Here is a 14,339-nt window from a genome sequence, read left to right as displayed (position 1 = left end):
CTGAACAATATTTTCACATTATCTTTGAATAATAACCCCCTCCCCCTCTAAAATAATGAGAGGGAAAAATGGAGGAGTGCAAATATTTTCAGAGAAAGAAGAACATAGTGGATTTTTAATATATATGTTAAATCTTAGCTCCATCATTCATGTTTAATTTCAAGCACACCATTTACTAGAAATTTTACAACATTTTATTTCTGGAATCTCGAGTCAAGTGCAAGTCAGATCACACCTGTCGTCTTTATTTCCAGAGCTCCAGAGCTTGACTTCTGAAGAAACGCAGCTGGGGAATGCAAGCTGAGACAGTGTGCGTGAGAAGCTTAGAGGCGTTAACTTGTGGCCCTCAAGGCAAAGGGCATTTCACTCAGCAGTCGGTTTACCTTCCAGCTTACTGAGCCTGAAGGTGTATAAGAAACTCCTCTTCAAAGAGACACACCCCACAAATCATTCAACAGTAGGCTGCTTTGCCACAGGTAAAAGTGATTCTTATCAATTTGGCAAGGGATAGTTCAGTCAAAGAATGCTGCCATAATTGACTTACGCATGTCATTCCATAAATGTACATATTTCTATCATCAGTGAAACACAAACAGAAAAACTTTGTGCTGGGGACTGGAGCTTTCAAAAGCAGAACTGTTATTGTTAACTAAAACTATTAAAAATGAGTTTCCGTTAATTGATATAAAGATGAAATCAAATATACAAATATTTGATGAAAACATAAAACTTCAAAATAAATTAGAAATGTTACCTTGGCAACTAAATGAAACGAAATGAAAAATCTAAAAAATTATTCAAACTTTCAAGCTTTCAGGCCTCCAAAATGATGCAAAAGAAACATAAAATAGCGTTAAAGTGGTCTGTACATTATAATCAAAGTCACAAAACAGCTTTGTGTGAGGTACAGATTAAAAGGCATAATTGAGTGAAACTCTTCCGCTCCAGCTGTGTCCGGATCAACTAGTCAGTGAGCTCACATTGAAAGTTCAAAACAGTCATCTCTTGTGAACTCTCATGAACTTGCTAAGGAGAAAAATGTAAGTTCCTGCTCTAAATTTGCATGAAAACACAAAAACAGCAGCAGTCAAATATAACAGCTTTATTATTTTTTTCCAAACACCATCAGCATGTATATGTAACAGGGACTGTGTCTTAAAGCAAGACTTATTCTCTCTCTCTAACAGGGTCAAGATGAAAACAACAAAGCAACAAGATAATTACACTGGTATCTCATCTGTACAAACCTGCCCCATAATGCCTCTGGCACAGACCTGTAAGACAAGACTGATGGGAGTCCAAAAACTCATATTTTAAGTTTATTAAAATGCCTCTTCCCACAGTAATACAAAAATAACACCAAATAACAATAATACAAAAATCTCTGCTATCTATGCATGATTATAGATAATCGCAGACATGGCCAAACAACTTTTGTTTCCACAAATCATTGACAATTTGTCTACGTCCAGACTGCAGGCAAAAGTGTCCCAAATAAAATTTGACTCAGATCTGTTTTTGTTTATATATATATATATATATATATATAGGCTATATATATATATATATATATATATATATATATATATATATATATATATATATATATATATGTATATATATATATAAAACGTTATATATATATATATATATAATAAAACGTTTTCTCGGCACATCAGCTTATAAATGAATGCGCTGATTTCAGTGTCCTCCATGTTGTATGCCGTCTATTATAAATCTTTTGTGCATCAGCTCACACTCGAATATGACATTGGCCACATTGAGCAATAAATCAGAAATGTGAACGTACGGCCTTTGTGACCTCATACTTTATCTGCAGCACTTGACAGGTAATGTACTGACAACATGCCTTAGCCAAAAAAAATAAAAAATAATTGTCCTATAACTTACCCTTTTATCCTCGATAAAGAATTTGCCACATCAATATATATAAAAAAATGTATTTAATTGGCTTAAGAATGTCCAATATAAACTCACATACACCCTAACTTACAATATATAGGCTACTATTAACTGATATGAGCACACATAAAAACAGTTGCAATCAAAATTATTCAACCTGCAAGACATTTTGCTGCTGATAATGAAATGTTATGGTAACAATTCAACAAAGACTTCAGTAAACTATGATAGAAAGTTTATTAATACACATTTGAGTGATTCTGAGAACGTAAAGTTGATGAAAATGAAAACTGAATGGCTCTAAACATTCATATATAAAATTATTTAACCCACAAAGGTCAAATTCTTTGCAGAATATTTTATTCTTTATAGCCTCCAATAAACACTCCTTGTAAGTGCTTAGAAGCTTCTGTAACCTCTCTACTGCAATCTTGGCCCATTCCTCACTTGAAAAAGCTTCCAGATCATTGAAAATCTTTGGTCTTCAAATTCCACCAAATGTTTTCAATGAGATTTAAATCTGAAGACTGTACGGGCCAGTCAAGAACATTCTAGGAATGATCCCTGATCCAAGCTTAAGTAGATTTGGATCTTCATGCTACAGCAAAGCACCCCCATAACAAGACTGGACCACCTCCATGTTTGACCATGGAGATGGAAGCACTCAGAGCAGTCCCAAGTCAAGGAGAAAAAACAATCCCCTCCCATCCCTGGTCCCACTTCCTGATTCCTGGGGCTGACTTTTAGAGGGTTTCTCATACATGCTTGCATCAGACCCTGAAGTTCTGACGGTTTGGCAGGGGTGATGATTGCAAGATGTGTTGCATTCATAGTCTTGATATCTGAAGCCAAGGTTTTAATGATTTGCTCCTAAGTGACTCAGTTGTTAATGTCAGACTCTGCGGCAGTTTAGACGCGTTAAAAACGGACGCACGCAAGAAAAATTGTCCGGAGTTTTACATCAATCAATGGCACGTTCGGTGACAGTGAACTGCATTACACGCAGGATTGAAATGGTGGCTACAAAGAAACCTCTAACGTTAATTTTGGTCATGGCTTGTCTTGAAAAACGAAGACAATTTGACGGTCGTCGTAGGAGAAGTCACACTGCAGGACTGGGAGTCAAATCTTCTGACACTGCCAGAATTTCGTCTGAGGTAAAAATTTGACTGCAACGGTCATTAATCGGCTGTCGGTGAACATGTCAAACTAACGATCAAAGACTTCCGATTTTTGCCTAGGATCAGAGGAATCGAGAATCGAGACTCGAGACACGCAAACCTTCTATGGTTTAGGGGTCTATATCTTGAGCTCTTTGGCGCATTCCTGGGCAGTTTGTAGAGCGAGTTTGAGTTCCCATTCAAAAGGGAAAGTCTCAGATTAAGGGGAATAAGACACTGCATCTCCTTGCCATGCTTCATGCATTCCTGTGCATTTCTAATTAATACAAAGAAGTGGATGACGTGTTGCACAGGTGCCGTTATATACACTTGGTCGCACCAGTAGTGACGTCACAGGCTGTCACTGGCCAGTGTTAATGTCATTGTCGCGTTTGGATGCACGCTTTAGACACCAGTCACGCCGAAGGCATTCCCCCATAGTGTCCTCTAGGGGACGCAGTGTCTCACTCCCCTTCTCAGGGAACCATGGTTAGCAGCGTAACCTGAGACGTTTTGTTAAAGGCTTAATTATGTTTTAACAATTTTGTACAATACCATACAAATAAGTGACTTAAAAACAGCAGCATTGAATAAGGGTTGAATAATTATGACATGTATTAAAATCGTATAACTCAAAAGCATTACAATATATATTGACGATCAATACATGATATTCATGTAAAGAAAAAAAAAAGACTTTACAATAGAGCATAAACAAAGCCCTAAATATGTCACATACATACAGCACCCATAATATTTTTGCTATGCAAGATATGAATCACCCCCTATGTGCCCATGTAACATTAACTGTGTTACATGGTGCAGGTTTAATAATGTAAAACAGTTTGAGATATACTAAATATAACTGTTACCTATTACACAAATATGCTAAATACAATGTTACCTTATACAATACAAACCTTATAGTACCCAATGCCCAAAACAAATAACTTTCATTCTATCAGAGGGATAGTTCACCCAAAAATGAAAAATCTGTCATCATTTACTCACCCTTATGTTGTTCAAAAACTGTATGAGTTTCTGTTGAACTAAAAAGAAGATATTTTGAAGAATGTTGGTAATCAGACAGTTGATGGTAGCCATTTACTTCTATAGTAGGAAAAAAAATGATTACTATGGAAGCCAATGGGGTCCATCAACTGTCTGATTACCAACATTCTTCAAAATATCTTCTTTTGTGTTCAATAGAAGACAGACATTCATATAGTTTTGGAACAGGTTCCTATAGTTTAGGGTGAGTAAATTACAGATTTTTGGGTGAACTATCCCTTTAGGAAAAGCTTAAATCAGGGTCACACCCATGACTCTGTATTACTGGCTTATCATTAATACAAAATACAACATTAAGAAATGGACAGCTTTTGCTTACACAATTTTTTGTAAAATTAATTAAGAATATTGTAAAGCTTCTCACCTCAAATACCAACATATACCTTGTAATTCATATATATACTGTATATTTTTTAAAGTCTCATGCTCACCAAGGCAGCATTTATTTGATCAAAAAATACAGTAAAACTGTAATATTGTGAAATTACTAGAATTTTTATATATTTACTATTTAATATTGAATTTTCAGCATCATTACTCTAGTCTTCAGTGTCACATGATCCTTCAGAAATCATATGCTGATTTGTTGCTCAAGAAACTACAGTAGTCAACATTTGAAGTGGATCAAGAAAAGTTCAAAGTTGTCCTAAGACAAGAACGGGTATTGTTAAAAATGTATGTATAACTTTGATAGAAGTTTTTGATCTACTTCAAATGTTGACTATTGTATTATTATTAATGTTTAAGAGTTGTGCTGCTTAATATTTTTGCTGAAACTGCTATTTTTTTTCAGGATTATTTGAAAATTAAATAGCAGAATTTATCTGAAATAAAAATCTTTTGTAACATTCTAAAAGTTTTTACTGCCACTTTTGATCAATTTAAGGCGTCCTTGCTGTTATATCATATATCATATCATATATCATATATCATATCGACTTTTCTTATTGAACAATAGTGAACATCAGAATTCACTTACACCTTTGCAAAATGGAGAATAAAACCCAGCAATAGGTGTATATTGTTGTAAAAAGCTATTAGGAAACATCAACATATATTGTTGTGCAAAAGCAAAATGCATTTTGTCAAAATTGTGTCTCCTAGATTCAGAGAAACGGAGTGTAAAAATTCAATAAAAAAGAAAAAATCAGTTCCATTGTTGGCACAGCTTCTGCATTTTGCTATTGTACGCCAGTATATGTAATCATGACAGTCTCCTCAATATCACAACTATTTACTCTTGGAGTGAATAGGAACTGTGGCATTCAACAGACTCATAGGTCTTTCCACATTTTTTTCTTTTTAAAACATTTTGCTACTCGAATGTAACTAACAGTGGAAGTTTCATAGAAACCAGCTAATGAGCAACCATTGTGTTTTTGCACCGTGAAACACCTCACTTTTCGTCTGAGCACTTAACAAAATCTATGGTTGCATAATACATAGCTTTACCTTGCCCTGAAGACTTTTCTCATTATCCACAGAAAAAAAAAAAAAAGTAACTGATAACTAAAATATGTGTGTGTATACACATATACATATTGTCTTCATTGGCAGGTTAAAGCTTGTATTCACTCAAAAACATTTACCGTCAGTTAACAGTACTGCGTGGCCATGCAGAGAAAACAACTCATGCTAGAAGCAGCTGCAAATGAGCCAAACCACTTCTAAATCATGTTGTTGATGGCCTGAAAAACAAGAAAAACAATTCAATAACCACATGGTTTAAGAATTTGTGCCTTGAACAAAACATGTCAGATATATTCGTGCAATGTAACAGGTTAAGTGCATCAGTTTAACACCATTTCAAACACTCCTGTCCTCATAGCACACCAGTCATCTAATATTAAACATGCCTCTCACCTTGATTTTATTTGACTGAAAGAAGGCTGCTTGTCCACACGGCTTGGAATCAACACTGTTCATCGTATTGAGGCGAGCATGTTCCTATATGAAGAAAAAAAAAAACCAATGAAACTCCTACGCAAGTTAATTATGTTAGGGCAATCGCATGTACGTCATTCTCACCGGAGCATGTATAAAGCACTCCATTTGAAGGAGGCACTCGAGCGTTTCCATCATCTGCTCCTTGCGAAGAGTGTGCAGTCTAAGATGGCCTGCAGACTCGTACAGCTCCAGTTCACGCACAGTGTGGTTAAGAGCTACTGCTGCACATTGCAACGCACTGAGCCCTGCAAACAAAATACTATCCATAAATCCCTGTTCTCTTCACATGCTTTAGAAATACACTTCCAATTGGCGATTAGCATATAATTTGATCAAAAACAACTTCAATGTGTGAAAGCTCATGGCCAGGATATATATATATATATATATATATATTAAATATGAGGGAAGAACAAAACAATGAACTCAGTTAAGGTATTCATCTGACAAAATTATTGGGCAAAAAAGGCTTTTTTTAAATGCATAGGCAAAACAAAAAGCTCACAGGAAACTAAACTAAAGACTGGACTTTGCTTCAACTACAACATAATCAGTTATTCATATTTTGTTGGTTCTCTCTTGTTTTTGCACGTGTTCTTAATTTCTTTGTATGACAGCCTGGCCAAAAATATATATAATATTTATAGCTGGTACATGTTCTTAAAATTGATTCATTTTGCACAAAATTTTAACAAACTTTCAGCTACTAGCCCAGATATTTAACAAATAAACCACATCACTTCTAAGACTTTCTTTTGTAATGTAAATTCTGATTACAAAACATACTTTCAAAACAGGATTATGAAACGACAAAGTTTGTGACTAGTACTACAAGATTCTTTCTAAGGTTGAAGCCACAGCCTTAAGGCCCTTGCACACTGAGAGCGAAATTCGTGTCCGAAATTTTCTCACGTTAAAAAATAAATACAACCTCAGGTTATGTCAATCACACTTGCACACTGCCTCTGAAACTTTCGTCCGTCAAAAAAAAAAATCGGATCGGGTTCGATTTTCTGCGTTTTTCGCATCAGTAACAAGCATTTGAATGGTGTTTTGACAGTTTAGAGCCACAGAATGACGGATACGAAAAAACGCATGCGAAAATTTCGGATTCAGTGTGCAAGGACCTTACTCCGGCAAAACCTCATAAAAGATTTGGAAAATGCAAATAATCTGGGTGACTTTTATGGAAATGAATGGGGAAATAATAACTGGTCCCCTAACGCACAATTACATTATTAGCATAAATAAATGAATCTGAACGTACCGTTTGCATCTCTTTCCTCCAAATTAACATATACGCCAATTCTCATTAAACCTTTCAGGACCTGACAAAAAAGACATTTACAGTATGAGTGAATGTGTAGAGGTGGGATCTGTATGCTAATATTCCAGCACCACATAAATTTACCTCCAAGACTCGAATATATCCATTCTCTGCACTGAGATGGAGACATGTCTTTCCATATCGGTCCTTCGCATTGATATTTGCACCAAGTGACACCAAATCAGCCACCATGAAGTGTTGATTCTTCTGTGCAGCAAGATGAAGAGCACTCTAGGAAGAAAAACAGGCCCATGCAACATTTATGCGTGTTTGCTGAGTGACTGACACTCAGAGAATATGCATGTATGATTGTTTGTCACCTTTCCCTCTGAATCTTTGATATCTAGTTTCTTCAGAGCCATCATCCTTCTGGCAATAACATACACAAGGGATCTCTTTCCCTCCTCAACAACTCTGTGTAAAAGACTGTGGAGAGAGCACGAAAGCAGTCACTTTCCATTGCATGATCTGTTCGCTTTTCAGTGTCAGGGAAAAGCTATTACTAATTGTAAACGGCTGTGTTCAGTAGGTGGAGTTCTATTGGCCTATTCCACGGAAAGGTAAACAATGCATCATCTTTTAATGAGTCTGACATTAGTTCTTGTTTCAACTGGTGTAGCCTTTCAGGATGTTTGTCAGGTTTATGTGTAAGGTCATATCAATTACCATTGTTCCAACTAATTCTGTGTGCGAGAGGGCTTGTTTAAAGACATGCAAGACGAAGCATTTCGTTGGTACTGAAATGCTTCGAATTTCAACCGGGTTCCTATGCAAGCCATTCATCTCTTTTATTCTGCCCTGCTTGAGGAGTTAATAATGGGGTTTGTCATAAAGTTGTGAGCGGAAAACTAATGCAGCCACTTATTGAACGTGACAACAACGATGGGTGACCCAATTTCGTTCTTTCTGTATTTCATAAAAAGTTTCAAATGATAAAGGTGGCATTACAAAAGTACCCTTGCAATTCTTGCTACTTGAAGATTATTTTCAGAAACTGTGCATTTTCTTCATTTTTATAAATTACAGCCGTACTTTGAAAGATAACCCATTAGAATCTGCATGAAGAAACCATCTGCAATGGTTTCAGTGAGTTTTTGAAAAGTAAAATGATCTTACATCTTTCCGTTTTCGTCCACAGCAAGAAGCTCTTGGTCAGATATCTCCTTCAGCAGATTCTCCTCTCTTTCCATTTGAGTACAGAAGAAGGTCATACCGCTGCACTCCTCCTGCTGAGAATGTGGCCATGGTGGACACTTCATCTTTTGTGGAGAGACCTCCCAGACTTCTGGGTTGGGACTTGCATGGAATGATTCTTGTGGGAAAGGCACTTGGTATTTGCATGAGTTTGCAGCAGAGCAGCTCATACCATTTAGATCATCATACCTGTACTTATCTGACTCATAACTGCTATATTCTTCCTGATTCCCAAAGAAGACATCGGTACCCTGGCTGTAAGTTGGGGATGGGTAAGAGCTGCACACAGAATGGACAGGCGAGGTTTCAGAGGGTACAGAGTAGCTTGGAGATTGAGGTATCTCATTCTCCTGACCGTATGTGTTCATCAAACCCGGTTGAGATGCTTCTTCAACCCAGAACTCTGAAGAGTATGACGCAGAATGGGTTTTGTTTGGTGATCTGTATGACTGACAGGTCTTAAGATCCTCCTCCAACACTTCTACTATAATAGCAAGCTCTTCAAGACCCTTTGTTTGATGTTTCTTCTGTAGCAGACAAAATATTTCTCACAACCAGCCTATGTACCAGGTAACCAATCCAAAAAACCAATCACCCCCCCCCACCCCCCCCCCCCCCATTCCCCCCCCCCATCCCCCCCCCCATCTATAGTTCTGCAGACATCACTCACCAGAAAATTTCTCCGGTTTCCACCTGTGGTAACTCGTTTCTTATCCCCTTTGTACCAAAGACATTTCTAATTAGAAACGTAATGAGGTTAAAATGATCATGCTAACATTTACATATTTCAACCTTACCTTTAGATGCCTTCGATTTTTTCCCCTAAAAAAACAAACAGTCAGACCATGATCAACATGCCTCAATGTGATTGTAAATAAATGGAAGAAGAAACATCATCAGATACATAATCATACCTGCAGATCTTTATGGTCAATACCCTTGGCAATCCGTATATTTCTGAGAATGTCCCGTACTGGCATTTTCACTCTAACTCCGAGGTATTTCTTTTCAGATGTGGACTTGTGTTTTTTCGGTCCTAAAGGAATACAGGACAATTAGAGAAGCAGTGGGCTTTATATCTGAAAATATAGGCTATATTATTATTTTTTTCCCATGTCATTCTGGAATGGGACAATCCCTAATGTGATCTAACAGCACACAAACCCATTTCAAAATTCAGCCAGGAATTAATTTATGATAGAACTGATCATATTTATGATCTTGTTAACTGTATAGGCTATAGGAAACGCATTGGTATAATAGTAGCCCACACATAACCTACATAATGACTTCCGATTGTAACTTATGCTTACTTTTATGAACAGCATAAAAACAGGCAACAGAAGAATAACAATAATCATTTGTTAAAAAAGTTATTATATATATATATATATATATATATATAAAACATTTATTATATAGGCCTATGTCAAAATGATTGTGACATCTTAAACCAATTTAAGACGGGTTTGATGGTTTTAGCTGCTAAATAGGCCTACTAGATAGGCCATGAGACCATATTAAACCATCTAAGACCAGCAGAGCACACCAGCTTAGGCTGGATAGACTTAAACCCAGTAGGGTCACAATGATTAATATTCTCCTGTTCAGGAAATATTTTGTGCCCACCTGTTTGGCGGCTCTTCTTGGCGTTACTGTCCTCTGACGGTTTCTGCGTTGTTATCCGTAGATTCGCCCCACTTCCATTTGAAGGAATTTCTGCTGGCAGCGGTGACTCGTCGCACGAATAGTCGCGGCGTTCGGTGTCTTCAGGCAACATATCTCGCCCGGTGGCCTCTACCTTACTGCTCACCATCTTATCCGGTTATAAAGCTGACTAGAACGTGCTACGCGTTTATGATAACAAACATAAAATGGTCGAGTAATGTGCTGCTACTAGTCCTCATTCAACAGGTGTGTTATGGAAGAGACGATGTGTTTTCATTACCTGACTTGAGGAGGCGGGGCAGTCAAAGTATCTTTGATGTAGGCTATATATTTTACCATGCGAGAACAGTGAACCCATGTGGAGCAAAGATGTTAAGTCGAAGATGAGCTCTTTAATCACATGTAGACTAACTCAGTTCTGTTGAACAAAATAGAATAAAATCAAGAAAATGTCATCCTAATATAGGCTAAATAAATAGCCTAAATCTTAAATTTAACCTCTAATCTATTCTGAGGCTTATAAAAACATTAATTTTGTAACTATTTTTTTCGTCCTCTAAATAGCCTAATATAAAGCAATATATCATTTTAATAAAGCAGAGGAAAATATACACATCCTGACAAACTTTTGCAGCGTAAAACTATTATTATTATTATTATTATTATTATTATAATTAATAATAATAAAATATTTGCATTATTAATCACTGAAAAGCAGCGTGGGATCTTCATCTTTCAAGTTTGGAGTTTGGACTGTCAAACAAACTCAATCCATGACGTCCAGAGAGGATTCTGGATTCCATTTGGCTCTGCGTGCCATATTAAATCACACACTGACATCTACCGACGACACTCAAACATACACACACAAGTCTGCTTCAGCTGTATAGTGTAAATCCTTCAGGTTAAAAGTGCTTATGTGAGTAGCCTTTATGCCTAGGCCTACTAGTTACAGTTCTGTTGTGTTTGTTTTATGTTTGTTCTGAGAAAATACATGTCTTTGTTTTCCTCTCTGGAATTCCTACACAACTTGCAATATTCTAAAAATACATTCGGAGGCAATAGCCTAAATAGCCTACTACTAGGCAATTCTTTGTTGAATGTACTACACAGTCTGTCAGTCATCATTAGAGCGCCACCCTCAGGCTGAATAACGCAATGACATTAGAATTATGCCAAAAGTGTGTCTGGTGTGTTGTTCAGCGATTAAAAAATAAAGCTTACAAAATGTTGATCAATGAACAAAATGCATTCACCTTATAAATCCATATTTACATCTGGCAAATAGGCTACCTGTACTGGATCATAAAAAATGGAAAATAGAAGAAATACGACTTTGCACCAATCTGAATAGTAGGCTATGTTTCGCAGATTAATCCACAATAATTAATTGGTGCATTTTTTAAGTCCCAGTAAACAGGAATCATCGTATGATATTGTTTAGTTATAGCTATTGTAACTAATTAGATTTATGTAACAAAAAACACTGATTTCTAATTATTAATTCAATGAACGCTGTATCAACACTAGGTGGCAGTGCTGCACTGCCTTGCAGACGCCACAGTATAGGCTAAGCCACCTTTGTGTCTTTTGTTAGAAATCATTTAATAATCTATGATATATGATTAAAAATATCCAATGTTAATAAATTCCATTGTGTCTTCTTAATCTAAATCAATATAAATATATGTTAGGATATGGGTTGCAAACTGTAACAAACAGTTTCATACCATAGTCCCATACAGGTCTTTTTAAGGTAATAAGGCAAAGTGCTTATAAACAGTTTAAAAAAAATGATATTAATTATTTTTAATATAGTTTCATCAGAGATAACATTTTAAGTTTATCCCCTTCTAGAACATAATTTAGCCTAGAGTATTGAAAGGATCATTTTCATTTCAGTCATTTGACCAATTTCTTTTCTTTTTTTTTTTTTTTTCTTTTTTTTAGGAATATGGTTGGTGCATAACATGGTGACATACCTTCATGTCTACAATTCAATGTTGCATTTTTTTTTTTGTGCAAAAAAACGGTTTTGTGCCTAATCTTACATCTATTTTGTGCACAAGTTCCTAATATATCAGGTAACACCTGATTGAAGCCCTGATAATGGATAATGATGAGGGGCAGGTGGTCTTTTTCTACTCTATTTTTATTCTATTGTAAAAAAAAAAAAAAAAAAAAAAAAAATCCCAAGAAGTAGACTTTCTGAGTTTAGAACTGTCTGAGAAAGATGTGTGAATAGCATGGATGCGTATCGATGATCTGCATGCCACATTCCTGACAACGTATGGATCCACGAACAATAACGTTGGAGCTACAATTAATCTTGTCACCTAATCTTGTATACATTAGCACAAGCCCACACTTGTAGTATTAGTCAGAAAATACTGAGCGTTAACTTGACCTTAATTTGACAAACTGTTTTTCAAATATGTATGAACTTATTCAACTCATATTTCCATGTAAAATCAAGAAATGTCCCACATAATCAGGATAGGAAGGGAGACCCAGACTACTGAGAAATCGGTTGACCGCTCCTCTGAATATTCTTTTCTTGGACATTAGTCATTATGTTTAATTTATCATCCTGGTGTTTTGTTTTTTTAGATAAGGGGGAGATATTAAACTCACAACTTCACTTTAAATGAAGATTAAGGGAATTCCAGGAACATTTTCCTTGGAAGAACTGGACCCGTCCTTTTACGGAAAGCTAGTGTTTAGCCAAGATAAGCTTTAAAAAAATCCCTGGCAAGAAACCATTTGCTGTTTATTCACAAAAGAGGAAGTCTGTCACCGTTTAGGCCCATTAAAACAGAGACTGCAAAGTTTATATTTTTCTGAAATGGTTAGCTGTTCAGTGCGTTTATTGGGTTAATGCTTAATCACAGTGTTACATAGCTCTAAATTATTTATAACAATTAGTCTTATCCTTGATTTAACTGACTGGTTTAGTTGACACTTGACTGACACTTCACTGATAGATGAAAGAAATGATGCCATTTCAAGACTGCGTTAATACTGCTGCAAAGATCAGATTTATCAAGTTTATCAGATCGACGATTCCTTCCCATGAACAAATAATTGACTTAACAAAACATTAGTCACCAGAACAGGTGAAAAGATATCACCACAGGAGCAAGTTTCAGTGTAGGCTATCTGTTTGGCACATTTCCATCTAACTGGATATCGTTTCGTATCGGATAAGTTAATGTTTTTTAAAAATTGTTATGCAATGCATGTTTATTGACCTTGAAATTATGTGTTATGTGGGTTCACATGTTGGTTTCACACATGCACACACACAAACATTTTGGAAAATTTTCATTCCACAGGTTTGTTAGTCTAGTTTGTTAGAAAACATTTTCAGAACTGATGAATATGGCAACTTTATTTAATGCAGGTTATGTTATGATGCATATTTACAGTAAGCTGTGAATTATTGCAGGGGTATTTTTTTGGGGTAACTAAACAGCTTTGAAATTTACGTTGTCAATTTTCACTGAAATGATTTTCTTTGCAAAAATATAACTACAAAGAAAGTGCAAAACCTCAACATTGCTTTCGGCCTGATGTACGCCAGGGTCTTCTGTGTTTGCTCAAAAGGAAACAGCTTTTATGATAAACTTATTAGGTAGCCTAACTGAAATTAATTTTGAAAGGTTGCTCTATTTTCATTACTCATCCCGCAGAAAATGACTAAAAGTTTTTGTAAACTGGCCAGCAGGGGCGTTCATTCATCCCGTTGAGATGATGCTCTGAAGTCATCACTACGATTCTGTGCATGTTCAAGACAGAGAATAAATGCAGTTGGTCTTACATAGATCTGGCTTTGGCAGTGATGGATAGGCCTACGTTCTGCTCTATTACGTCATCAACTGATTATTAACAAGTCAATGCAGTCACCAGGTTCGATGTAGAAGTCTTTCTCTTTATGTAACTTTTTAGAGCTTGCCTTGGCATCACTTTATGTAATATGTGTAGTAGGGGAAATCTTTAAAATGTAAAGTTCTGCATACAAACGTACAATTTTAAAACATTTATCACGT

The 14,339-nt window shown here is 36.1% G+C and overlaps 1 protein-coding gene across 1 annotated transcript; it reads right to left on the bottom strand.

The window, feature by feature from the left end:
* Positions 1–3,675: 3,675 nt before the first annotated feature.
* LOC311090264 (uncharacterized protein) lies at positions 3,676–10,540 on the bottom strand. The gene is made up of 11 exons (XM_084125487.1): positions 10,252–10,540; positions 9,537–9,658; positions 9,420–9,444; positions 9,293–9,339; positions 8,545–9,149; positions 7,749–7,854; positions 7,513–7,659; positions 7,369–7,429; positions 6,183–6,346; positions 6,018–6,101; positions 3,676–5,842 (listed from the first exon to the last, which is right to left on the bottom strand). The coding sequence occupies exons 1-11, from the start codon at positions 10,436–10,438 to the stop codon at positions 5,822–5,824; spliced, it is 1,569 nt and encodes a 522-aa protein (XP_083981613.1). The 5' UTR covers positions 10,439–10,540; the 3' UTR covers positions 3,676–5,821.
* Positions 10,541–14,339: the final 3,799 nt, after the last annotated feature.

The sequence above is a fragment of the Abramis brama genome (genome assembly GCF_963993115.1).
Source record: "Abramis brama genome assembly, chromosome: 10".
In the NCBI taxonomy this organism is placed as follows: Eukaryota; Metazoa; Chordata; class Actinopteri; order Cypriniformes; family Leuciscidae; genus Abramis; species Abramis brama.
The sequence above is the reverse complement of the archived record's forward strand: the minus strand, read 5'-3'. Positions and strand labels throughout refer to the sequence as shown.